The sequence below is a fragment of the Gadus chalcogrammus genome, chromosome 15 (assembly GCF_026213295.1).
Source record: "Gadus chalcogrammus isolate NIFS_2021 chromosome 15, NIFS_Gcha_1.0, whole genome shotgun sequence".
NCBI classification, from domain to species: Eukaryota; Metazoa; Chordata; class Actinopteri; order Gadiformes; family Gadidae; genus Gadus; species Gadus chalcogrammus.
This window is the reverse complement of record NC_079426.1, coordinates 11,325,131-11,352,630: the sequence shown is the minus strand read 5'-3', so window position 1 is coordinate 11,352,630 and position 27,500 is coordinate 11,325,131. Positions and strand designations below refer to the sequence as shown.

General features: G+C 42.8%; 1 protein-coding gene across 1 annotated transcript in view; it reads right to left on the bottom strand.

The window, feature by feature from the left end:
* pcdh15a (protocadherin-related 15a) overlaps positions 1–27,500 on the bottom strand; it is a 409,668-nt gene that overhangs the window by 25,505 nt on the left and 356,663 nt on the right. The window contains exons 29-32 of the mRNA XM_056608756.1: positions 12,737–12,846; positions 11,369–11,509; positions 7,559–7,686; positions 2,749–2,970 (exon numbers count right to left, since the gene is read on the bottom strand). Of these exons, the coding sequence (XP_056464731.1) occupies positions 2,749–2,970; positions 7,559–7,686; positions 11,369–11,509; positions 12,737–12,846 (601 nt within the window). The remainder of the gene's footprint in view (positions 1–2,748; positions 2,971–7,558; positions 7,687–11,368; positions 11,510–12,736; positions 12,847–27,500) is intronic.

Genomic DNA, 27,500 nt, shown 5'->3' with positions numbered 1-27,500 from the left:
TTGAGAGTTGAACTAGTATCACCTCGGGGTGTCCAGGGGGGCGCTGTCGAAAAACGCACAGCAACGCAAAAGCAGCAAAAAACTAAACACTTATAATAACAACTCGAAAAATAGCCGCCCCACAGAGGCAAAGCAGCGTTGGTGTTATCGGGGCTTTATGGGTGCCAAAACTGAGAGGTGCTAGTACACTGCCCAAAACACCAGCACCCCACTATAGAATTCAGAACCAATTCGATTTGAATGTTTGCCAACAAAAAACCTTCATCCAACCGCAGCCAAACATTGACGGGTAAGGCACACTGAGGGTGATGTGTTTGTTGGCGTGTGTTGGGTTTTTTTAAGCAGAAAGAAAGCCGAAACATACAGCCAACCTCGGAGCAGAACATTTTGTTTCAGGTTATCTAAGTTATATACACAGCAGACCGTAAAACAGTGCAACAACTGCGTGGACAAACAATCGTCCCGATCAGTTAAAACAGTACTAGTTTGTTGATTGTTAGGATTACAAGGTTTGTGTGTGTTTGTGTGTGTGTGTGTGTCTGTCAGTCTACCTGTGTTCCCATCGGTGGATCCGGCTGTCTATCAGTGTCCCTCTGTGCGTATGGTTCTGTCCATCTGTCAGTGTGTGTGTGTGTGTGTGTTTGTGTTTGTCTTGGCCCTACACCAGTCCAAACACGGCTCCACTAATTATCCACTTGTACCGGTGCCACCACACAACCCTACCAGCGTTCCCATCCGCTGCCGTCAGCCAGGAGCTAACGGCCTGGGAGGGGTGTCTGTGTGTGCGTGTGTGTGGAGACTAATCCCCCCCCGCCGGGCGGCCAGAGCTCCCGTGCGGCATGGCCGTGGAAATTACGTTTCCCGCTGAAAAGGACCCGAGCCGTCACAGTTACGCCCCTCTCGTCACTCGCACACATCACGCATCTGATGTCCTGCACCCCCCCTTCTGTCTCATTAGAGGCTTGTTAGCCCCGGAACATTCCACATGAAGCGCTCCATAAACCTCCTGCCTGCCTGGGTGGAGAAGCACCGGGATGGGGGGGGGCTGGTGATGGGCGGGCTGGTGTTGGGGAGACGGAGCGACAGCACAGCGGGTGGGTGGTGACTATTCTTTTTTGGGGAGGGGATGAAACGGAAATGTAGAGCGAGACGATGCAGAGTCACAACGGCAAAGAGCCACAATGACATCTACCAGTGTGCAGACACGGATATATGCACACACACGCCTACATATGCACATGCGCATGCCCGCACACACAAACACAGATACACTCAAACCCACAGGACACACACACACACACACACACAGACACAAACTCACACGATGCATACACTGACACACCGACACAGAGACACCAATTACGCAGCGCTGAAGACTCGCAGGTCTCAGCAGTACAGGGTTGAATTGGTTCTTGTGTTCGTAGCGTGAGCTGGATCTGCATGGCGTACTGGAGTGGTTATTAAATGGACAAGGAGATAGTCCAGGGTTTTCGAACCTTTGGCTTTTGCAGTACCGCTTAATTATTATTTTGCTGCTTTGCTGCTTACCCTTGTATACCACCAGTGGTATGCGTACCACAGGTTTAACAGCACTGAGATAGACAACCTCCACGCAGTGTTCGGTTATAATCATCACCTTCATCATCCTCATTGTCCTTATCGTAATCCTTATCATCATCCTCATCGTCATAATCATCTACTACATCATCATCATCATCATCATCATCATCATCATCATCATCATCATCATCAGAACACATGATAAACTTAGCAACATGAGAGAAACTCAAACAAAAGTTTCTCTGAACAAGATAAACTCATATAAAAGTTTGGCTGGTTGCTAACTATGTCGAACTATGTTTGAATTTATGCAAGAATGTGTGTGTGTGTGTGTGTGTGTGTGTGTGTGTGTGTGTGTGTGTGTGTGTGTGTGTGTGTGTGTGTGTGTGTGTGTGTGTGTGTGTGTGTGTGTGTGTGTGTGAGAGAGAGTGTGTGTTGTGTGGGCGCCGTAATGTGCGTCAATTTGTGTGCATAGTGTGTGTATTAGTTTGTGTGGGTGTGAAGACATATCATTACAATTTTTGTCATGACATCAAACCCAACAGTGGTTATTATTACAGCCCGCCAGCATTCTAAGCCTATCATTTTTTTTTCTTGTTCGTAAGTAGCACCATCGTTAAGAAAAATTCACCCTGTTGCAATCCTTGCAATGATATCAGTAAACATAGCTCTGTGGGTGAACATTATTAATGCATCTGATTGATTTTCTCTTTTTACTTATAATTTCATGTTCCATTTTTTGTGGTTATACTTTGCTGACCTTGAATGTCCTGAACAAAATATTTTTTATGAAATGATGAGTTGAGTGTTGAACACACATTGTCACTTACAGGATGATTGAAAATGTATGATGAATGAACGGCAAGATGAGAATGACTAATGAATCAGTTAGATAACCACAAGTCTCCACCAAAATCGGCGCTGTTGCCGACGAATGAGTGAATGAATGACTTAACCATGCCACCGATATCTCGCCACACTCATAACCACATATTCTCTGTTGATGGTGAACAAATGAATAAACGATGAATCAATGAAATGACGGCGTCACTAATCACAAGCTCACTTGCCACCGTATCTGCACTTTTTCTGATGCGGAAGAACAAATGAACGGTCCAGCGGGTGAACAAGCAAACAAACAAAGGAATGGAGTGACCCCATCACACATCCCTCGCCGCACAAACTCACCACCACGTCGGCGCTGTTGCTGAGGCCGTTGCCGTAGTCGTCGGTGGCGATGACCTTGAAGGGGAAGTAGGAGCGGCGCATGTTGCGGTAGTTGATGGCCGACTTGATGACGCCCGTGTACGTCTCGATCACGAAGCTGTCGTGGGAGGCGCCCTCCTCGGCCGGCGGGATGATCAGCCGGTACGCCATGGCGCTGAAGTTCCCCGTGTCTGCGTCGGTGGCCTGTGGTGGTTTAAAACACGTATTTAGTCATCATTTGCCAAGCAGATGCTTCCATCCAAAGGGACTTCCAAGCACGGTGGAGGATAATCGAAGCAGACAATCAGAATCAGAGTAACAACAAACAATTCCAAGTGCTGCAAGACAAACCAGGGTTCTTAAATAAAACGCCTGGACCGAGTGAACAGTAACCAGGGAGTGCGCACACACCAACTGAACGCACCGAGCAGTGACACAAACACACACACACACACACACACACACATACACATAAACACACATACACTGAATGGTAATGTCAATGCAAAAAGAGATAAACTTCACATTCCAGAAGGACGTAAAAGTGTCATTTGTGGCACACAATGTCTCCTTAATATTCCAGATTACAGTCAAAAACAACAACACTAAAAACAAACTGTGTATTTACAAGTTAAGACAATTCAGGCCATAAAGAGGAAAAGTTTTTCATTTGAGGCGTTTACCGACCAAAGAAAGAAAAAGTGTTTGTTGGCACATTGAAAGCAAATTCGGTGACACAAAGACACACTGGACATTTACTGGACAATGACTGTGTAGTACCGCTTACAGCTTAGCCATGACTGTGTAGTGATACCACCTCGCCAACAGGGGTCAAAATAGTTTCCCCGGGGGACGGCTACATCATGAATGCTTTGGCTGGCTCCCACGCCCACATCGATTTTACGAGCTGCTTGTCTATAGTGACATTGATAAATAGAAGCAATCTCTCTCCTTTCCCCTTCGGCATCAGCAACGTAAGGGAGAGAGAAACAATAAGATGCCGATGGCAGGGCTGGCTTTATATCAAGATATTGAGATGTCAAGATTCGAGAGGCGGGAAGAGACACAGACTTCCCTTATGATAAACCCTAAAACAAAAATACAACTCCCCAAGTGCGTTATAGTGTGAAATACTAATGTGAAGGGTGAAATGCTCAAATTGTTCAATCATTAAGAGTAAAACTGATTCGGCTTGATATAAATGGCAATTGGACACGAAAGATTAATCTTGTTTTAAAAGCCTTCAGGGCTCAATCTTGGCCTTGATGTCAGCACAAAAAAGTCAACTTCACAATCTATTATGTGTCAGGCGGAAAAAGCGACGATCAAGGCGTTGTGAGCGGTTTTGCGGGGGCGTCGAGGTTGTAGACAAAATTTTGCATTGATGCGCTTGTACGTTGTTTGAAGGCGAGGTGCTCCACAGAGACACCATTGTAGGATGAGGACCGCATGATTGGGGGCAGTGAGTTTCAGGGGCTGCAGCTCAAACCATTTGATGATGAAACCAGAGTGGTGGAGGAATATCTGGTTGTCCTCTCTTCCCGCTCAGGCCAAGTGAGTGAAGCGTGACTCTGCAAGTACGTCACTGCAGACGGCGAGGGTTTCTCGACTTATTCCAGAAAGTTCTCTCCTTATCTCCTATAACCCTCTGACGGATTAGCAATTCTGAATGTCTTCATTACTTGACTCATAAGCTCCTGAACTCCATTGTCGTCTGTGCATTAAATAGGTTTGAACAGCCCAGCCTTGACCAGCACACCCCTTCTGCCTGAAGAGGGACGGGTAAATCATGTTGTGTATAGGGACTTCCCCTCTAGTGTGAGGGTTTGAACGTCAATGTCCACTGCAAGTAAGCAAGAAGCTGTTTACCAGCTCCTCAGAAACGTGTCTTAATGCAGTGTTGTTGTTTTGTAAGAACGTGTCTGCTTGATGACAGAATAGTGCGTTAAACGTGACTTTCGGTCTTGAATGATAATGGTGTTCTTATCGAGACCCCAAACAAACCTCCTTCCCCTATTAAACAGTTAAAAAAAGTATCTGGAAAGGTTTTAAATCAAAACAGTGGAGACTGGCCACAGTGGAATGCACTTCTTAAAATACACTTCTCAAAGCTTCATCCACTTGCGCAAATGAGTTTCTCTTCGGCAAAATTTCTCCGTAATGAAACAGGGAACAAGGCGCAGTGTTACCCCTCGCCGTTCTTGGTTTCCAGCCAAGGCTCTGTACCGTCTCCCAGAAGTTCTGCTACAGCATAGCAGGACTGCAGGATCCCAGATTACAAGCCCAGGGGTCACATTGAGTTACGGTATTGTTCGCTAAACTGTTATCCCTGTGCAATCTTCTCGCGCTGAAAGTCAAGCAATTTCCTAATGTGAACGACACTTTGCCAACTCCACACAACTCAATTGTCTTTACAAATACACACAGCAAGTAATTACGGTTTGCTGAGATAACCTGTGAGCCATTTCCCCCCAGCTGGACTCCTCGTCTCACTGTAACCGAGGATATCAGATGGCAACGATCTACGATGTAGAAACAACCCTGAATGTCGTCATCGGCTGCAGGTTACAGACTTGTTGGGATAACTTTAAGATCACTGATCTTAAAGTTATCCCAACAAAGTACAGAGGTCAATAGGTCAATCGCCCACAAAGCACTTCCCTCTAAAGCCACTCATCATGATTATTGCTAGCTTTAGAGGGAAGTGCATGTGGGCGATCGACCTCCATCACCAATTGAACGGGACCCCGATTTCCTAAAGCCATGTTGACCATGAATACATATATCGAAACCATGAGCACAACATTCGAAAATATCGGCCATTAAAAGCATCCCCTCTTAGGCTTGTCAACGCGATTACATTGCACTTCACACTATACAGCGCAATATAAACAACGCTCTTGTAAAGTATGTAGGTACACAACGTAAAGCATTCCCAAGTAAATACAACAATATTCTTCGTTAAATTAAGTAGTATGGCTTTCATGTCATTAAATAGCTATTAGGAATCCAATGTTCGTCCAATTAAATCACAAACATGGAAAGTTATTCAATTGCAAATCCAATCAAACATGCAATTGCAGCTTATATGGACTGGCTTCCCACTGCTTTCAACACTAAACTTTTTTTATTGCATTATATAAAATGAAGCGTGCTGTTATCACCACTGTATTAACATCCGTTCAGAAAGCTCTTAGATCTTCACCGTATTAGATATTCTCAACAATGCAGAATGTTATCAAATCGTTTGCGGACTGATATGACCACAAATAGGATCCCAAACTAAAGCTTGAGTGATAATATTTTTGACTTTCCTACTATTTTTGTATTTTAGGAATGGAACGTTTCAAAGTAAGAGCAAGCTTTTTCCTGCGCTCCAGTTGATCCAGTTATTCAGTCATGCATGCAGAGAAAGAGAGAGAGAGAGAGAGAGAGAGAGAGAGAGAGAGAGAGAGAGAGAGAGAGAGAGAGAGAGAGAGAGAGAGAGAGAGAGAGAGAGAGAGAGAGAGAAAGAGAGAAAGACCAAATAGTTTTGACGTCTACGCTGTTTGTAAGCCCTAGTGAAAACCTGTACATGCTCACACACACACACACAAACCCCCTCCCCCTACAAACACACAAACACACAAACACACGCAAAAGCACACGCAATCCCTTAGACATAAACATACACATACACAAAGACAAACAATCCCTGACACACACATATAGATACACACCGAAACCTAAACACACAGATACAATCACAACACTGACCTGCACACACACACAAACCCATTGACACATTCATACACCTACACACAGACTCATAATACCCCCAGATACACTAATCTGCAAAACAGAGACAGCGACATCTCCTCATTAGAGAAACTGGCCGTGGTTCCATTTGCTCATTGTCAAGCTAATTTTAAGGAAACTTTTAAAAAGTTTTAAAATAGGAGAAAGTTCTTCACTTTTTTAATCAGCCTTTTTCTAATAGGATACTTAAAAATACATTGGCGGAAACAAGGCTCCTGAGCAGTAACGCAAGTTGAATACTGTGATCCTAAATCCAGGAGGGAGAGAAATAGAGTGAAATACAGAGATACTGACAGAGAGAGAGTGAGCGAGTGAGCGAGCGAGCGAGAGAGAGAGAGAGAGAGAGAGGTGCTAGGGCATGGTGCTACAGGGAGTGGATGTGCTGAGTCATCCAGCAGAGTCAGGAGCTCAGGGGCTAAGCGTCCGTGAGATGGACAGTAGATAAGACACACACACTGCCCTCCCCGCTCCACTGAGGTGTACACCGGGATACACACTGATGGACTCCCAGGCCAGCCCAGAGGTTCTGGGTTCAAGCCCATTGTCTGCAGTCCCCCCGTCGATATCTTGGAGTGAGACCTAGCGTAGCCTTCTTCATGCTCATTAATGACATTTCTATGTATCTCAATCAACAGTGTAAGTCACTTTGGAGAAAACTCTCTAAATGGCAAATAAATAAAGTAAGTAAAAAGTACACAGCATTAGACTAGCTGACAACTAGAGCGAACAACACCAAATATTTCTCATAATATATGTATTTATTCTCCAATATTATTTTCTGCCAATTATAACTTTGCTGCTTTTGTTCTACTTTCTCCTTGTATAAAGCATTCCTATTTAAAAACAAACAAGACATATTTCTTTCAAAATAAATGACCCTTTCAGCTTGGCATCTGAATGTCAAGTACATAAATAGACCATGTGACACATCAAATGGCCGCCGCCACTGCAGGGGGTGGGACACAGGGAAGCGGCAGGCGTGTGATTGGCTCACCACTATCTTCAGCACGGAGGAGAAGGTCTTGGTGTCCTCGGCCACGCCGCCGATGTAGAGCCGGCGGGTGAAGACGGGCCGGTGGTCGTTCTCGTCGTGGACGTCGATGAACACCTTGGCCGTGTTGGCTGGGGGGAGAACAGGGACACAGCAGGCTTGGGTTTAGCTGGAAGGTTCTGGAGTTTGAGACTGTCGGCAGTCTAACCTGTTGGCATCGCTGAGCAGGACGTGCTTACCTTACCGCTACCTGCTCGTTAAGGACCTAACATTACTCTACGTAATTACACATACGAAAAATCACTGTTTTAATTACTGCTTAATTACCGTGAAGAAGAGTGGTAAGAAGAGAGCAATGCCAAAATAAAGCAAATTCTACGAGTGCCTTATGCCTCTGTAGTAGGCTATCAGAAATTGTGTATGCTGCCTGCATAAAAAAACACCAAAAGAGAGCTAGCTTTGTAGGAGGAAAGCCATGTCCCTGGTTGCCTGGCTTTCTCTGCCCAACTATGCTGACCTGCACATTTGGACATTGTTACAATTCTTGTCAGTTAGGGGAAGTTTCCAGAAACTGAGCTACACTAAACATGAAAGCTCATAGTGCCAAGGATTCAGAAAATCCAAAAGAAAGCAGAGTAAAAAACTTTCAGGTTCATTTGAAGGATGTCAAGATTATCATCTGAGGGACAAAATAAAATGAATACCTGGTTAGTGTATGTCGTGGCAACAACCTCAATGTTCTCTATACAGTTTTTGTGTTCTTTTCGAGATGTTTCAGCACAAGTGAGGCAGCATATAGTCTTCCCAGATAAGAATCAATATATTCTATCAATGAAGGTCTTTGAAAGATTGAACTCGCTCATCTAATTATACGAAGCCATGGGTTCTTTTGTCTAACTATTTTGATCAGGGCTGACAACTTCAAGTCAGCCACGAGGAGTTTAATTATGTTTTGATTAGAGCAGAGAGCTAGTTAGCGGGCAAGTCTGTTGATATTGTCTCCTTCACTGCTCCCTAATGAGCATGCACACACACACACACACACACACACACACACACACACACACACACACACACACACACACACACACACACACACACACACACACACACACACACACACACACACACGCACGCACAGGACACTTGTGTTTACGCCTGTCACCGAGTCACAATGCTCGGAGGGTACATTGGTGGGTAAATTGGTGTGATATAATATGTTATTATAATATGATACTTTCTCCCGAGGCGACTTCATTCACTGTATCTGGCACCAACATCGTCTGACCGGCATCATTTATCGTGTCAAATTCCCTTTACCCTTTTTGATGAGATTTTGTTTCTTGCACTTATTTCTGTTCTTCGGATAGACTTGAGGGACCCTGGTAGTGGAGACATGGAATACCAATGGTTCACCCTTCAAAACATACGATGGGCCGACTGTTTGCTGTTCCTTAATGTTTGTGTGGAAATGTAACCCATGTGTTTATGTACATGCAGTAACCACAACGTTCACACTCAGTCATGATGACTTAACTTATTTGTTTTAGAACACAAAAACTGAAAGTATTTTTCTGCTTTGTCATGGGACATTATTAAGATGCTCAAGAGATTGAAGCACTGTCGGTGGAAGAAACGAAAGAAAACAATCACTTTAAAAAAAATATACAATTATAATATGCTTAGTTTCTTTATGAATTTCTTGGAAATGCTTATGTTTTTCTAAATCCAATCCTGCCCTACTTAACAAGTTTGCTGGAGCATTGCATGTCCTTAAGGGGTACAATAAGGAGGTAAACGTGACAAATCTCCCTAATTAGTCCAAGCTCATTTCTGACAGTGTTGTTCATGAATATATATTATAGCCAGCCAACACAACTCCCCCCCCAGACCGTGGTTGAGGGGAATAATGGTAATAAGGCAATGTCAAGGATCATTTTTCTTTCACGGCCGCACAGATATGCTGAATCACGTGACAGGACAGGCCAGGGGGAAATGAACAAACAAAAACACATTACACGCAATTATGGGTCTCAGGAAGATGTGGTGTTGGAGGTTGTAGTAAGGGTCTCTGTCTCTCTCTATCTGTCTCTCCCTATCCCTCTGTCTCTATTGCTCTCTCTCTCTCCCTTCCTAACTCTCTCAATCCTTGCTTTTCAAAAAAAAGGTACACTTCAGAACACAGGCACACATACATGCACACGCACGCACCCACGGACGCATGCATGCACAAACGCACACACACAGACTCTCTCACACTCACACATGCACACACACACACACACACACACACACACACACACACACACACACACACACACACACACACACACACGCACACACACACACACACACACCACATAAATGCACTCACCCTCAAACAGATTGAGACACATGCAAGTGTACACGGACACACACGCACGCACGCACACCCACACACACACACACACAAGTGAGCAGACATATAACCAGACACATGCACACACACATACACTCACACACAAACACACACACAATCCAACACACACATACAAACCCACACAATATTTAAGAAACCAGTGCCCACACAGAAATGAAAGGCATTTCAGACAGAGTGCCAAGTGTATTTTCCATTAAGAGTTGAGATGGTAAACAGATTTTAGTTATATCTCCCTCTGCCCTGAAAAATATCTCTGTGTGTTAGTGTGTGTGTGTGTGTGTGTGTGTGGTTGTGCGCGTGTGTGTGTGTGTTTGTGTGTGTGTGTGTGTGTGTAACTGTGCATGCAATCATCCAAGCTAGTATGTTCATGCCAGAGTAAGTAAATAATGATGCAGTTTTTATCTTACAAATCATTCTGCTCTGATAATCTAAAGACAGAGAAGAAGAAGAAGAAGAAGAAGAAGAAGAAGAAGAAGAAGAAGAAGAAGAAGAAGAAGAAGAAGAAGAAGAAGAAGAAGAAGAAGAAGAAGAGGAAGACGACGCAGAAGAAGAAGAAGAAGAAGAAGAAGAAGAAGAAGAAGAAGAAGCCCCAGCATGAGCTCCTGATGAGCATTACAGGCACCACACCAGAAGGGCAGGGATAGAGGAATAAAGGATGGAGTCTGGTGCCTGGTGACAGAGTGGGAGACTCAACCCGGTAGACAATCTCTCTATCGGTCTTTGCTGTGCACTACTCGCTCTACCAGCTTACGTGTACCAACAGTGAGCTTGGGTGCATGCCTGCGTGATTGAGTGTGTCTTCGTCTTTGTAGAGAAACAAAAGAAAGTCCAAGAGCATGAGTCAGTTAGAGAAAGAGAGATTAGCATTGTATTTCTTTTCAGCCTCTTTAGTTAATTGTTTTCCAGTATGTTAAGCATCCTTGAGATACTTCATGAAAAGCTCCCTGAAAGTCCAATGCATAATATTATTATTATTTGAATTATTATTTGTTTATGATTCTTATTATTTTGGCGAGTGAGAGGGCTGTGTGTTGTGCAATGACATAAGAGAACAAAATGTTTGGACGCAATGTTCCTTCATGAGGAGCAGCAGCCATGATTAATCACTGATATCATTATGAATGTGCTTTCACAAACCCATCGCTTGCGCGTGCGCTCTCTCTCTCTCTCTCTCTCTCTCTCTCTCTCTCTCTCTCTCTCTCTCTCTCTCTCTCTCTCCCTCACTTTATGTCCCTCTTCCGTCTCTCTCTCTCGTTCTACCTCTCCATCAAACTCTCTCAGAAAATATCTATCACACTCACTCTAAATCCCTCCTCCCTCCTCCCCCTCTCTCTATCTTTCTCTCTCACCTTTTGCCCCCCCCCCCCCCCCCCCCCCCCCCCCCCAGGTCTTACATTTGGAGGGCACTCTGAAGTTGGCCATCACCACCAGCATGGAGTCAGCCTGCACCCGGAGGACGTAGCTGGTCAGAGTCTCGTAGTCCAGCATCCTGGCTGTGTAGATCACCCCTGTCAGGTTATTCACCATGAAGTGACCTGGGGTTGAAGAACAACAGAATGGGGTTAAGCCTACAGCTAAATGCTTTCTTTTTCACTGTGCAGCGAGTCACCGTCTCAGGGTTGCTGCCTCAATCTCGACTTTCGCCCTCATCCGCTTTCCCTGTCGCTGTCAGTATTTAGTCATTTCGTCAGACACTGGTATCCAAAGGGACTTCCAGAGGATACTGCCAACCCAGGCTGCCCTGGAGAAGGGAGAGGGCGGGGATAGCTTGCCTCATGATGCCTGCAGGTTGGTCCGAGGACATCTAGGATCAAACCCATTTTGTGTGTTGAACACTCTACCCAATGTACTAGCGTGTCCTCACCTCCCATCCGTCCTGCTCTTTATTCCCTCCTCCTCCTTCTCCTCCTCCACCCCACCCCTGTAAATAGTCAACCCTGTGTGCGTCTGCTTGGCTCCATCAAGACACGATTCATGCCAGAAAAATAATTTATGGAAATTAAAGGAAAGCGTGATTCATAGAAAGATAATCAGGTTCGGAGCGACAGAACACCGTTTACAGTGATGACAGAGGATGAGAGTGGTTGCTTTGATGTGCTAGGACTGATGGGAAGAAAATACATTTTGGGCTCCAACCTGTAGACAAACACAGGGGCTGTGTCAACAGAAAAGTAACACTGTGTGTGCGTGTGTGTGTGTCTATGTGCATGTGAGTTTGTAGTGTGGATATGAAGCATGTTCTGAAGCTTTTGTTGCCGAATGAAGAGGACTGGAAAATTTAATATCTAAGTCTAATCGATGTGCCTGCCACGGCATCACAGACTCCGGTTGTTTTTGGTTCATCTAATATGTGTTGCTAGGCTACAAAGATGAAAAGTGCTGAGGTTACCATTCACAATCAAAAAAAATAAAAACTCAAAAACGGAGTGCACAAGATGGCACCGCAGACGATCCCATCGCTCCTTGGAATGAATCTCACAGCCCACGGTTAAATGTCACATATACCCCACGGGAAATGCCTCCAACGCAACGCACAAGAACTAGCATAATAGTAATACCGTCTGATCCAAAAAGATCTTCCACTTGTTTTTCATGTTGAAGACCACCTTGGCAGAGCGTAGAACTCTTCGCTCGGATCATGTGTGTGAAAGTTAGACGTCACGTGAATGAAAAATCTCTAACGCTATCCGGATGCATGAACGTGAGGCGGGAAAGACCAAGGTGCTGCCTGGGATCCCCGGCGGCGCGCCGCCGCTACCTACCGCGTTCATTTCCGGACACGATGGAGTAGAAGATGATTTGGTCGACAGCCGCTGCCAAGATGGTGCCCACAGACGTTCCAATGGGAGCCAGCTCACCGACCGGAGGAAACCTGGACGGAGCCGGGAGAGAGATAAGGACAAAGTAAAGAAAACATATTTTTACATATAGACATCTAGTCAGTCAGTCAGTCAGTCAGTCAGTCAGTCAGTCAGTCAGTCAGTCAGTCAGTCAGTCAGTCAGTCAGTCAGTCAGTCAGTCAGTCAGTCAGTCAGTCAGTCAGTCAGTCAGTCAGTCAGTCAGTCAGTCAGTCAGTCAGTCAGTCAGTCAGTCAGTCAGAGAGAGAGAGAGAGAGAGAGAGAGAGAGAGAGAGAGAGAGAGAGAGATTAGAATTCAAAAATTCAAACAGAACATTTGATTGGAATGACAAAGAAATCGAACAAAGAAAAAGACCATTAGACCATTGTTGAATTTATTCGCCTTTTACCCAACAATTTGAATAAATGATTTGCTACTTGCTGGAGGACTAGTTTAATCAACCAACAAAACTGATCGTAATGATAGAAACAATTTTTTTCTCTGAATTTAGATAATTGTCTGTTATTTAGAGATTTTTAAAGAGATAAGTACACTTTTGAAATGGCGAGCAATTGAAACTAATTGATGTACATTTTGTAAACATATAAAAATGTGCACTCAGTACCAATTGTCTCAAAAGACAAAAGGAAAAAAAAAGATCCCTCAAACAAAATCATGAGTAGCTCAATGACTTCTGAAGCCTTGGCCAATTTTCCTCTCTCACATGTTCAACAGCCTAAATGCTAGTTTGAAGCATGGTTGGCTATCAGGCATGAGTGTGTGTGGCGTTCTTTATCCTGTAGACAGACTGGCTCCAAGATAAATGAGGCATGAATAAATAGCATAAATAGCAGTGATTGGTCAGTGTTCGAGAGTGATAATTGAGGTTCAAAACATCTGTTTCACCAAGAAGCAATGCATTAACTTATGCTACTGCTGTCTCTCTCCCTCTCTCTCTCTCTCTCTCTCTCTCTCTCTCTCTCTCTCTCTCTCTCTCTCTCTCTCTCTCTCTGTCACCCTCTGTATCTCTCTCTCTTTGTCTCTCTCTCGCCCACCATAACTCTCTCTCTCATCCCCAGGGATATCTCTACCTCCCCCCAACCCTCCCTCCCTTTCCTCCTTCTATGCATCTCCTTTGCTCTATCCAAGCTATCACCCTCTCTCTTCTTCTATCTCTACATGAACGCTGCCTCTCTCACTCTCCCTCCCTCCCCCACTCCATTTCTCTCCCGAACAATCACTCCCTCTCCCTCTCCAATCTTTTTCGCTGTCTCTAAGACATGCCGACATGCGTCTGTGCGTGCCTTGTAAAACAGCCCTTTATTTCTCCACTTAGATGTGCCTCTTGCAAAGACGACATGCCAGATTGAGCCATGCGTGGTTTATTAAATGACACTTAACACCTCTCAATGTCAATGTTTAAAATAAACACATGAAAAGGATATCATCAAGCAGACAAGATGCCTCCGCTGTGGACAGATGTTTTTATTCTGAGTGACGTGCGGCGATCATAGATCCGTTGCGTTCGACTTTCAGTCATTTCGGAGCTGGTTGCAGGGGTTAGGCGCCTCCCCACGAGGACGCCTGGAGGCAGGTGGCAGACATCGGGGATCAAGCCGTGGCGTCTTTCATCTCAGAGCCAAACACATTTGCTATCGAGGTACACTCGTTTGACCGCCCCCCCTCGTAACCCTGTGTTTGTGGTTATGAACCGGCACTGGTATCAGGGGGTGGGATTACATTGGCCTTTCTCACCATGCCTTTGCTTTGATGCTTCTTCCCTGACACAGCGGACCTTAGACATCCCATGAATAAAATAAAGAATGGAGGCATCTGCTGAGAAGAACGGTAATAGCACGCCGTGCGGATGTCCAAGAAGCCCCCTTTGTCTGCTGGAGATTTCCATAGGTCCTCATGAAACTGAACCCAACATGAGAGGGCCCCGGCACAAAGTAGCAATAGAAGCGATTTCCTGCCACGCTTTGAATGCCTCAGGAGGTTCGGTTCGAAAAGGGGCTGTGGCAGTCTTAGAGGTAGAGGGGGAATTTTGAGACCACCATGTGTAAGACGAGATAGCATTGATTCATTGTTGGCGACTGGACTTAGAAATAAATATATGTATGCAAATAAAAGGACAAGTTGTTTTATGGCGAGGTTGTAGTAACTCCCAGCCATAAGGTACATGGTTCAATCACAAATGTCTGAAACTTATCTATTGGCATCCTTGAGCCTTGATGCCTTACCCCTACATGCCCCTGAATTCCATGTATCTGAACCCACTTTTAAATATATTTGCATTTCAATAATGTACTCAACACTAATGTTGCTACAAAACCCTATATATGCGTTAAACGATTGATGTTATTCTCTCTAAAAGATGACCAATGGTATTCGGTTAAAGAGAGTTCGGCAGGATAGGTAACCGAGATACACGGAGACACCCTTTTGATTAAATATTTCATTATGCAAAGCTTTCTTGCTGTTATTGCATACGAATAGCAATCGCAATAGCGATCAAAGTTTCACGATTTAGTATAATGCATCGAGGAGCCGTATGTAAAGAGAAAGCACTCATAGTCTCTCCAGATCACCAGGCATAAAGCCGCACTGACTCTATGGCGAGGCAGGGAAACCAACAATTCATCGGTGCAGCAGCGATGACACCCTAAGTAGATTACTATACGGGCTCTGCAGCGGCTCGACAACATGAACACAAAAGCAGAGGCAAGGAACAGCATCGAGCTAGAATGATGTGCATCAAGCTCCCACTGGGTGATTATGACTCAGAGACACATTGAAACCTCAGCGTCACTGGAGACACACTCTGGCAGCCTGCCCGTCACTCAATACAAGACTTATTTAACTTCTAAATCCTTAGGTGCTGCTTTAATTTGTGTGGGGAGCAAAAAAATCTTCCACCTCCTTTCACAAGGACTAACAGTGTTAAAGTTGGTATAAACGTTCCTGAAATCAGCATTCATCCATAGGTTGATGTACGACTGGGGCTCTACAATTAGAGAATTATTTGGGGCAGGCGCCATGCCATGCATTATTGTGTAATTGACTGTAGATTACAAGCTATTATTTCATTAGAGAGAGTCTCGGGCTAGGAGCAGATGGCAGATATTTTAGTCTGCGGGGACCAGAGTTAAATACGTTCAACACCTTGTCGCCTCGTTTCTGTCTTTTTGTTTAACTCTACACACTCTAGTATTCCCAAGTCAGACTCAACCACAATATAAACATATCTTCCACGAAAAACACCAAACAATATTTAAATATTGTATATTCAGATTCAGATTCTGCTTGCTGGATGAGCAAGTCTTTCAGTTGAGACAGTTGTTGTGATTACTGGAATTGTTTGAGAGTTGCCTTTCCTCATGTCTACACTCCCCGTTCTTTCTGTCCCTGCATTGTGACTTTGCCTTCCTTTTTTACCTCTCTTTTCATTCTCTGGATGGATTTTTTAACACTACTATTGCCCCTGAGATTAAAATTGTTTAATATCCAACCGACGGCACCATCATTTTCAACGTCTGAATCATAACAAGCTCTGCTGTTTTCTAATTTATGATACTATAAGAGAATCAGCTCCTGCCCTTATCTCCGTAAATAAAGCATAATCCTGGTTTTATTGATTTCCATTACAACAGCCCACTGGCACACTATAGTGCTCTCCAAATCTGTCATTGGCCCATAGTGAATATTTTAAGGGAAGCGGTTGAAAAAAATAGTTTCCCCAATAACAGATCAAACACAGTTGTGCATTCTGTTTACATTTTAGACTGAACATTTAAAAGGTAGAGCAAGCACGTATTTTTTTTCTCAAAAAGAAGTGACAGCACAGCATTACCTTAAGTTATTTTCCGTTTGGCCCACTCGCAATAATCATAATTACCTTGGACTAACTCCAATTTAAATCCTACCCCCGCATTACAGTTTCCTGTCTTACTTCTGTAACATTTAAATAGAACTGCATGCCAATAATGGAATCACGTACCCAGGGTTGTGCGTGCCCTTGAATTGGCTGAATTGGTAATTTAAAACACTTTAAGCTTGCCATTTAAAGGATTATGTTAAAGGGGCCCCTCATTTGATAAATCATACAAACATCCGTTGAAAAATGTATTCGGAAAGATGAATTGAATGTTTTCAGATAGTTTCCATATCGGACAACAATTAGAGCCCAAGAGGGAGGTATAAAGGAATAGAAAGGGTCATGGAGTTATTTTCGGCATTAAACAGTTTCCTATTAATGAGAAAAATGCTGGAAGCTTTTCTAAGATCAAGTTATTCTAAAGATTCCTGCTCAGCCACTCTGAAAGCCTTTAGTGACCTTAAGAAGAGCCTTTAGTGACCGTATGATCGCAATTAAAATATATAACTTAATGTAAAAAACCTAAGGAAGAAAGGCAAGAAAAATAGTTAAACTCCATTTAGATTTTGCATCAGGTACATCGGGGCCTTTAATGTTCCCTACTTAATTCTACTTTGCCTACCGACACAACCTAATAGGCTGCTGGGTTTGCTTCCATTACCCTTGGACTGTTCATGATTCTGTCTACTGAACCCATCGCGTCCTATTTGAGTGATCTATCGACCACTGTATTCACTCGACAGGCTGCTGTCGGAGATAGCATGCCGATGAGAAGAAACATGGAGGTTCTGGAGGGGGAATTTGATTCTTCCATTCATTCATATTAACCCACGCGTAGAAAGACAGCGTGAAGAAGAGCTACATGCTGATGTTCGTTTTGTGCGAGGAACAATGGATTATATCAACAAATCTGGGGAGATTTCTGACAATTAAAAAGCATAATGTCTTAACAAGCACACAGTGTGTCGGAGTTTAATAAGAAGCAGGAGATTACAGGGTAAGTTAATCAAATGCAGAGAGTTAAGGCTGCCGGAATACGGAAACGATCACGAGTGGGGGTAGCAGGGTTTATCCATGTGCACCAATGAACACAGCCACATATAAACATTTGATTTATTCCAAATACAGAGGAGCAAAAGAGACAGAGAGTAGAGCAGGCAGAGAGAGCGAGGAAGAGACTCATTGAGGGTGAGAGAGAGTCAGATATACGGGGGGCAGAGCATCATGTAGAGGCAGAGGGTCATTAAAGATAGATAAACACCGCACATAGTAAGATTGAAGGAGAGGGAAAGCATGTTGATATATGTAGGAAAAAACTTGTTGAGGAGCAAAAGAGAACTAGACACAGTGTATGAGGGACCGAGTACAGTGATATGTCTAAAGGAAACAACAGCATCTAGAGTTCCAGTGTCAACACGAGTGAGAGAAAGAGGGCGAGACGGATAGAGTATGCGAATAGGTCTGTGGGAAACATTGTCTAGAGTCCAGGTGTCAACGAGAGAGAGGAAGAGAGAAACAGTGAGGTAGAGTATTTAGATCTGTAGGAAACGTCGTCCAGAGACCTAGTGTCAGCACAAGATAGAGAGAAAGACATAGAGGACAAGAAAGAGAGAGAGAGACTGAAGGAGAGGTAGAGTGTGACGATAGGTCTATATGAAACATCGTCCAGAGCCCCAGTGTCAACAACAAGAGAACTCTGTGACTGACAGTCCACTGAGAAGCCCCGGTACACTGAGGTGACAGCATGCACACCAACATCGGGATAGCGTTAATGTGACACTGACAAGGAATGGCAAGTTCCCCCCTTTTTTTCTTCCTCGGTCTCCCTCTACACATGCATGCATTAGGCAGTGAGCAGGCAAAGCAAGTGAAAAAAACACATAGTGGCCTATTGTTATAGAATCGTATAGTGGGGAAGGAATGTTTAGTGGCTATAGTTTTCCAGCAGTGGTTCTGTTTCTGAAAAGAGTGTGTTCGACTCCTTACTCAATATGTAGGCAACCTTGGGAAAGATTTCCTAACCGCTACCTTTTTAATGGGATGCATCTGAATTCACTATAAGTCGCTTTGGATAAAATAATAAACCACTTAATAGTAGTAGGCATTCATTTATACATTCATTCATGGGTTAATCCTTTCATCATATTGAAACATACATTTTGCGTCAAGCGAGATGCCAAGATATTTATATTCTCTGATATATTTTAATAACTCGATCTAGGAAACATGAATTGTTCATTCGCATTAAGTACCAATTTAAGGTTAATAGCATCATCTTGCAGCACATTCAACAGAAGTTGTATATTCTGAACAGAATCAGCAATACAGCATAACATTTTATCATCCACACAAGTTGGATCAACACAAGTTGGATAAGACCAACATACATGGAAGGATCAATGTAATTGATACGAATGGGGAACAGGACACGGCGAAGAACAGCTCCATGCAGCAAGCTCGTACAAACTGGCAGGAATCCAAACTCTGCTCCCCCAACCTCAGACACTGATGTCTCTCAAATAGATAACTCTGAAACCAGCTTCAACAATTTCCAGCTGCAACTGTATCAAACAGCTTTGATGAATATTTGACTGCCTTCTAAAATGTTGCAGGATCCGATTAGGAGCTGCTAATTAAACTAATTAACAGTAGCTCGCCTTGGCAATCCTAACTGCAGTTTCACACTTATTTCTTACGTGTCTAAATGTTGACCGATGGATTGGATCCCCTGTATGATCAGCTAGCTTTAAGCTCTGTTCCTTTCTCTAAGGAGAGCTGATAGATAACCGAGGGCTTATAGGTGTCTTATATTCTAAGCTTTCTAAAAGGTGCGTGTTTATTGACGATTGAGACTGTTCACATCTGGGATATTTGAGGTATAGTATAGTGAATATCACTGTGATGAAGGTCAATTAAAAATAATTGTTCATTTATGTAATTATACATTTTTTCTTGGATCACTATGAGAATGGTGTTCTATGCGGTTTTGTAAAAAGAACACATGATGCTGGGTAAATTGTCCGTCACCATCCCCAATACACCACGGACTACAAGTTTATAATTTTGAAAAAATAGGACATCCCTTAAGGTCGACTTTGTATGACCTTTCAGATGTAGCATGGAAGGATCAATAATTATTTATGATATGTTGAGGTTTTTGTACTTGTCCTTTAGTTGGTCAGACACAGTAGTCAGACAATTCAGGTTGAAGTCACCCAGAATTACAGTATTGATACATTTGTTGAGCCAATTCATCTACAGTGGAGGAATCAGATAACTTTACACTGCCACCATAGTAATTGAGTTGTTAGACCCTTCATTAACCTTCAGAGCTATGAATTCAGAACATTTAGGTTGGTTACAGCATGTAATATCATGAATGAAAATCATGATTTCACATATAAAGCTACACCTTACACCCTTCCCATTGGATCCATCCTACACAGATTAAAACCATTCAGATATGGAGTCATTAATAGTCGTCCCTAGCCAGGTTAACAGTACAATAGGGTTTGCATGTTAAACCAGTATACTCAGATGTTCTAGCTTTTGTTTATTTATGGAGCAATGTATTGTTGCTGAGGCAATCTTCTGATATTTAAATGAAGGAACCCAAAACAATTGTTGGATTCAAGCACATTTGGATGGGTGCAATCTCAGGCAATTTAGAGAAAGTGAGATGGAGGGGGACTGATACTAGATTTGATGACAATACAAAATGTTTAGGATAGTTATTATTTAGTCTGGGAGTAATCAAACAGTAATGCTAAACAATTGAACAGGCCATCATTCCTAAGCACGTCATCTTTCGCAACAAATAGAGACACTCCAAGCCTGTGCTGAGGAACAATATTCTGTAAAATCTGAGACTTCAGAATGAGAACTAGAGAACTAGAGAGGTTTGGGCAGGGGGTGTGAAGAGCTGAATGGTGACTGTTAGAGCCAGAAAGAGGAAAATAACACTTAACAGTTGGACAAACGGCAGGTCACGAGGTAAACGCCTTGCAGGAGCCTAAGGTTGGTTCAATATTTTTCAATAAAAGATGTGATCCTTCTGGGCAAGGGTTGAGGAGGCGTCTTGCCTTAAAAGTCAGGTTGAGGAAAGATGGAAAGTTAGTGTTGGATGGTGCAGACGGCTGGAATCTTTTGTCATATTGGTTGAACAATCTGTTGAACTGTCAATGAAGTTAATACATAATGCATGTATGCATTAAATTCATAGCAGCAGATTTTGATGATCTAGGATCTGTAGGCTACATTTCAATGAGCAGTTACAATGTGCTTATTTCATTCATTCACTTCTTCGTCTGACTGCTCATTGTGGCATAAGAATTCATATTCTTCTGAGGCTTTGGCTGTGTTAATCAGCCCCACTCAATGCCTCGTCCGGGGAATAGCCTAAAAAGTTAAAAGCTAAGCTCCTCGCTGAGGTTCATTTTCAAATAAAATAAAATAACACCTTATAGTCCAACTGTATTTATATATTTTATATATTTTTATGAGAACAGAAACTCACTCTACTAGTTCTAGACAAACTGAGGCCAACATATGGTATTATTTATGGAGACAAGACCAGACAAGAGTTAACCTTCCTCAATAACAGTTTCTAATTTAATTAATGCATTTAACATTGAGAAAGAGCTGTCGACTACAGAATTTGAATCACAAGTACGGCGTACTTTGGAATGACATTGATGAGAAATGTAAGGCTTGGAGTATAAATTGCCTCTGCTCAAAGTGCTAATATACAGTGAGTGGCAGGCATACAAGATTAAAAAGGGCTGGCCTTGTTGATTAATATAAAAACATTTCGTAAGGATACATTTCAAATCCAAAATAATCCTTTTTACCTTATTTATTTTCTTCTCTAAATGTAATTATCAACTGTGTTTCAATGAGTTTGCAGTCTTTTATCCTCCATTGATGGGTTTGACTGCCAAATTGGATTCCCGCCAAAACCGCCTGACACGGCCCTCATTAAGCTTCTAAATTACATTTGTCTAGAACTGCCAAAATGTCTATCCCAGTATCGCTGCTCTTTACCGCTGTGTGCGACATTGTTGACCATGTTGGTAAATAGAAACTGGGTTAGGACTGGCACAGTTTGACCACCAATCCCAAAAGCTTTTATTTTTGTGAATCCTATTTATGTGAATAATACATCAAATTGAGCCATTAAACAAAACAATGGTTAGATGAGCCATCATTTTCAAAAGTTACGAACAATGAAAAAAGCAATTTGTTGTTTTCATCATGCTCATTTAGTTGGAAGGCCAATTGGACTAGCTCATTGAATGAGCTCTGTGTGTGATATGCGTAAAATAACTAAACCTGGCTGTAGTCTACTTTTCTTTAAAAATACTAGCAAATATTTTCAATCAATGACTTCAGGGCTTGTTTTCAGTGCCCTTCGTTGCTTGAATGATCCGACGTGTAATGACAGACTGTAGTGACTTATTGAAGTGGAATTTATTCTGCAAAATTATTTTGGGCTTTATAGTGATAATCAGAGACTCCTTCTAATTACTGGCCTCTTAAGTCAGTAAGTGAACTGCAATCGGCTCAAACTCCTGCATACAGAGCCCTGAACTGCGAGCTCAATGGGTTTAGACAATAACAATAATAAACTTATGTTCTGCAATCCCTTACACAAGCCCACTCTAATGGAAGTGACACACATCGATTTCTCTGTGTTAAATGATGACCAGTTAGGGCTGGTGCCTCTCCCTCAAGGAGCAGGTAGCCTGCACACATCGGGCTATGATCCCAGGAACCTTTTGATTAGGAGTCAAATACCGTAACCACCATTCATCCCCCAGTTTCCCCTGACTGGGAAACATGCATCAACCCAAATCCAAAAGCCTCTACACTACTTGAGTGTTACTAAAAAATGTCTTTGATTGACAGGCGGAGTGGCCCTTAAGCCCATAGCATACCAAGAACAAATTTCTGTTCATATTTGCAGCAAGACCCAAGAAAGCTGTTCATATTGTTTAGACGGTTCAGGCCCATCAACTGTGAATGTAGCGGGCTGCGATTCCTCACTTCAACATTCAAAGACATGTTTGTCCCGACACGGCCATGTGCTTTACTCGCTTAAATTCTTACATAGAGTCTGAGACCAAGCTATACTGAGAGGCTACTGAAGCTCAAAAGGTTCTGTAATATTGTGTTTGGTTGAGCCCATGTGTGTGATTAAATTAAATTAAATGCATAGCCTTTTTCTTTTCGAAGGAGCAATGTTGGTTCTCAAATGTTACATACATATCTCTGTAGGCCATAAAAGCATGCCGGAACAATGGTTAATCAATTACACTACGACGATCAGTGAACACAGAGCTGAAATGGCACTTGAAGAAACTGAGAGCAGTCAGATGGAAACCCACAAATAGCGTTGGGGATGATCATGGGCAACCACTACATCACATTCAAATTCAAACCCAACACTGCAGACAAAAAGAGAGAGGGATAGCGAGAGAGTGAGAGAGAGAGAGAGAGAGAGAGAGAGAGAGAGAGAGAGAGAGAGAGAGAGAGAGAGAGAGAGAGAGAGAAAGAGAGAGAGAGAGAGAGAAAGAGAAAGAGAAAGAGAGAGAGAGAGAGAGAGAGAGAGAGAGAGCGAGAGAGAGAGAGAGAGAGAGATAGAGCGAGAGAGTGAGAGTGAGAGAGAGAGAGATTAAGAGAGAGAGAGCGGGAGCGAGGGAGAGGACAAGAGAGGGAGAGAGCGAGAGAGCGAGAGAGATCAAGAGAGAGTGAGAACAGGTGGAACGGAACCTTTGGCAGCAAAATACACTAATGTTCGAAAATTTGACCAGAGACACTTTATTTGCCATATGAATGAACACAGAGTTTTGTGTAGTTTGGGAAGTGGCCGCAATGTTCCTTTCAGTAGAGTGCAGTATATGCGTGTGCGTGTGTTTGTGTATGTATGTGCGTGTGTCTGAACATGTGTGCATATGTATGAATAAAAATGAATAAATAAAGAGGAGTGACTGGTATTTTCCCTATTTGCATTTACTCTCTGTGAATGTAGCATCAATCAAGTTTCGAAATTCCTTTATTGGGACGTCCCATTACACAGGTATTAGAGAGTAACACTGATGGGTTTTGGCTGACATCACAGCCATAATGGATGCTGACGTGCGTGGACAACACGCGCATGTGGGCCTCGGCAGGAAACCCAGCGGCCGGTCCAGTCGGCTGTGCTTGGGGCACGCAGGAAGTTGATGTTAATCCCCTCGAAACAGGCGTAAAAAACCATTCGGCTCGTCAAGGAGGCAGGCAGAGACGTTAGATGAACTTCTGGCTCGTCTTCTCATTTGTGAATGAGATTGCGTAGGTCAGTTGGCGTAGGTGTGTGTTCGTGCAGCGATTGCTATCTAGAATATTTCACGTACACATCTTCTCGTGGACGTTCAAGCCTTAAGCGCCACGGATAAAGACAGCATATGTGGTGCTAATGGTGTGTGGGATGAAGGCGATCCGCAAGCACAACACCTCGCAGCTAGAAAACCGAAGATAGCATCAATGATTATGGCTTGCGAGAGACAAGGAGAGATTGTCAAACAAACAATCTCCTATTCATTTCGTTTGAGGAGTATTTTATTTACAGAAAGAGGTGTTTTCACTGAAATTTTTGTTGAACGGTTACTGGCAAAAGGTAATGTAAGCGTGTGAATTCCACCTTCTCGACAATATCCGTTAAGGATGTCTACAGCCTTTTGACGGTCTTTTCTACTTCATTAAACCTCACTCACTACTCAAAAGGCTGTCAGCCCTCCTCCATACTGCAATTACCATTGTTTTATAATGTTTCGAAAATGAATGTATGTTCTGACACAAGCCACCGCTCTATCGCCAAGCCTGTCAGGCAGCACACTGCTCCGTGTTGATATGTTGTAATTACCTTTTTACGCTAAGGTAACACAAATGTAATCCTTATATTGAGTGCCAATATATAGAGAAAAACAGAACAAAGAAACCCTTACAAAGCATGCCGAAGAGTCGTTTCTCATCCCACATTGAAGTTGGATTGAACAACAAAACGGAACAAAAGACACTACGCTTCATTGGAAAATTGCTTCGTTATTTTCATCGTACTTCTAACAAAAATTGTCAAGGGAAAACGAATGCCAACTTCCAACAAACATTGATTTTAGTCTCCATCTGCAACAGTATCTGTCACTGAAGACTCAGATGTTTCCATGTGGAGGTTTGGTAAAACCGACCAATCAAAAGAATTAAGAAAAGAATAAAGAGAAGATTAGCCAGCCGGCTACTTCTAAAGGACATTTGTTTGGCAGTGGCGTAAACATGAATAAAAAATGAGCTAACAAAACCAATTCAACTTTTTTTTATGCAGGACTTGTCTCTATTCCAGCCAGGCTCAGACATGCTACTCTGCAGGACGTCAAAGCACATAGCAGAATCCACTGGTCCATTGAACACACACGAGGGGGGCCGGGCCCGCAAACGCCTTGGAACTGGTGCTCAATAGTGGTGGTGGTGCCAAAACTGGATGAGCCATTACTGGTGCCCAACAGTGTTGCTATTGGTGTCCACAACGGATGGGCCGTTGCTCAATAGCAGCTTCACGCAGCGCTACGACCGATGGCAGTCTTCACAGTTCAGTGGTGTTCTTGCTCCCAATAGAAACAAACCCATTTGCTCACAACATAAACACTACCAAAGACCTTACCCCTGAAACACCAGGGGTATACAGAAAGTAGTCAAACTAGCAGAACGCAACGGGGAACAAGAATGACTGAGGTTGTGTGTTTGATACATACAATCACAACAGACCTTGTTGCTGTCAAATGTTTGTATTGGACCGTAAGGCCCGGGAGAACAGAAACAATAGCTGTGGTGAAAGACAACCAAAGACATTTGATGAGGAGGATATCATTTTGTTGCTTGAGATTCACTCAAAACTTCATTTTCCTCTCAGCCAAGAGTGTAAAACCGATAAATACATGCACATTAAGTCACTACAATTAAACATGTGGAATGAATCATTAAGATGCATTAGCATCGCAGCATCGATACAATAGCTGTAATTCATGATCATATAACTGTTTAACTGTTTCAAAAGATTGGACAGGTCCATTACACATGATGAATGAAGGATATTCTTGGTGGCGTTCTCAGCTCAGAGCATTCAAATAAGGAACAGAAACTCACAAAACAGCTGTAAAAGTTAGACGGGGTACATGTAGAGATCATGCCAGAATAGTGAATGTCTATTGATCGCACACTGGGACCATCGCAATTCAGAGGCAACACTAAACGTTTGCTGAAAGCTGAGGGGTAAATTCATGAATGTCATTCTTTCTGATTCTTTCCCTTCTCCATGTCTGTAGTGTTCAAGAGAATCTTTAATGATACCTCGCAGGGCTTCTGGGCTTTAGGCTTTGACCTTTCACTGATATTTGAAATGTGTAAGGCTTCTGTTTCCTCTGCTTGACTTTGATGCCCGTTTACTTAGCAGAAAGGAAGGAGCAGTCGTTGCTGCAGGTGCTGAAGTTCAAGTCTTGGCATGCCAGCTCCGTGCCAAGTGTGTTGTAAGAAATCAATCATGTCCAACACTGGCTTGTCAGACCAAAGCTCCAATAAATTATATATAAAAGGGCCGCAAACCAAATGGAAGGTGAAAGTAGAGGTGAGAAGTAAGAAAGTCCAGGATAAAAAGGGTCAGAGTAAGGGAAGGGAGGGATAATGGATGAACAGAATAAAAATAAAAAAGATTCAAAGCATAAACCTTGACAATGCCAGAGAGATCCTGTTCTGACAGGCGTCAATCTACCACGCTAAAAACTCCTGAGATTACTTTTGAGAACGGATATCTAAATATCTTGCGAATTGCCTGTTTGGCTGGGCAAAATAACCTGATTTTCATTCAAACATTTTTTCAAACTGACCTCATATCATAATTCTAAACTATACTCACAACCGTTGCAAGTAAAATGGGCCTGTGTATGTAGCTTTTGAAACGGTTTGCGGGCAAGCACTTAAGAAGGTACCATATAACTCTTCAAATACATACTAGTGACTAATATGAGTAAGATACAGGATTGATTAATTATGCTAACAGAAATAAGCACATTGCAGGAAATTAAAGTTGTTAAGGAGTTATATGAATCTCATGAGTTCAGGAAATGGAGCTCAAGGGTGACAGTTATGTTGAAACGGAAAGTAATCAGTGGAACAGTGAAAAGCCAATTTTGGTAGAGAGGCCTCAGGAAGTCCAGAAATTGGCTGTGTGGGATTCACGGGGAGAGTCTCAAAGACCTTTGAAATGTGTAGCCAAGCAGCTAGCTAGCAATGGCAGCCTGTGTAGAATCGTCTACACAGGCTGTATAGACGATGGCGTTGCAGTAAATGACCAAAGATAAAATACCATGTTATATCTATTCTTTGCAACGTCTTATCATGTTTTTCAATCCTATCATATGCATAGGCCTTTAGACTGTTGTGTATCTATAATGATGTAAATTGTAAAGCGTATGAGAGAGAATGACTTTAACTTTGTTATTCTCTTTACATTAACCTAAACGATAATTTGATCTACATTAATGAACAATCTAATAATGATAAGATACTGGCTTTGACTTAACATAGTGAATTTGCGAGAAAATTGAAAATTTTAGATAATTGGGGTTTGGGAAATAGCGATAAACGAAGAGGAAAGATTTCCCACCAAATGGAGAATGCAATTTAGAGATGAGAATCGCGGTATTAGTGTCGGCACAGAGAACCACTGTAACTTCTGACTTGCCATGCTCTATAGATAAGGTTAGATGGAAAAACGACTAACG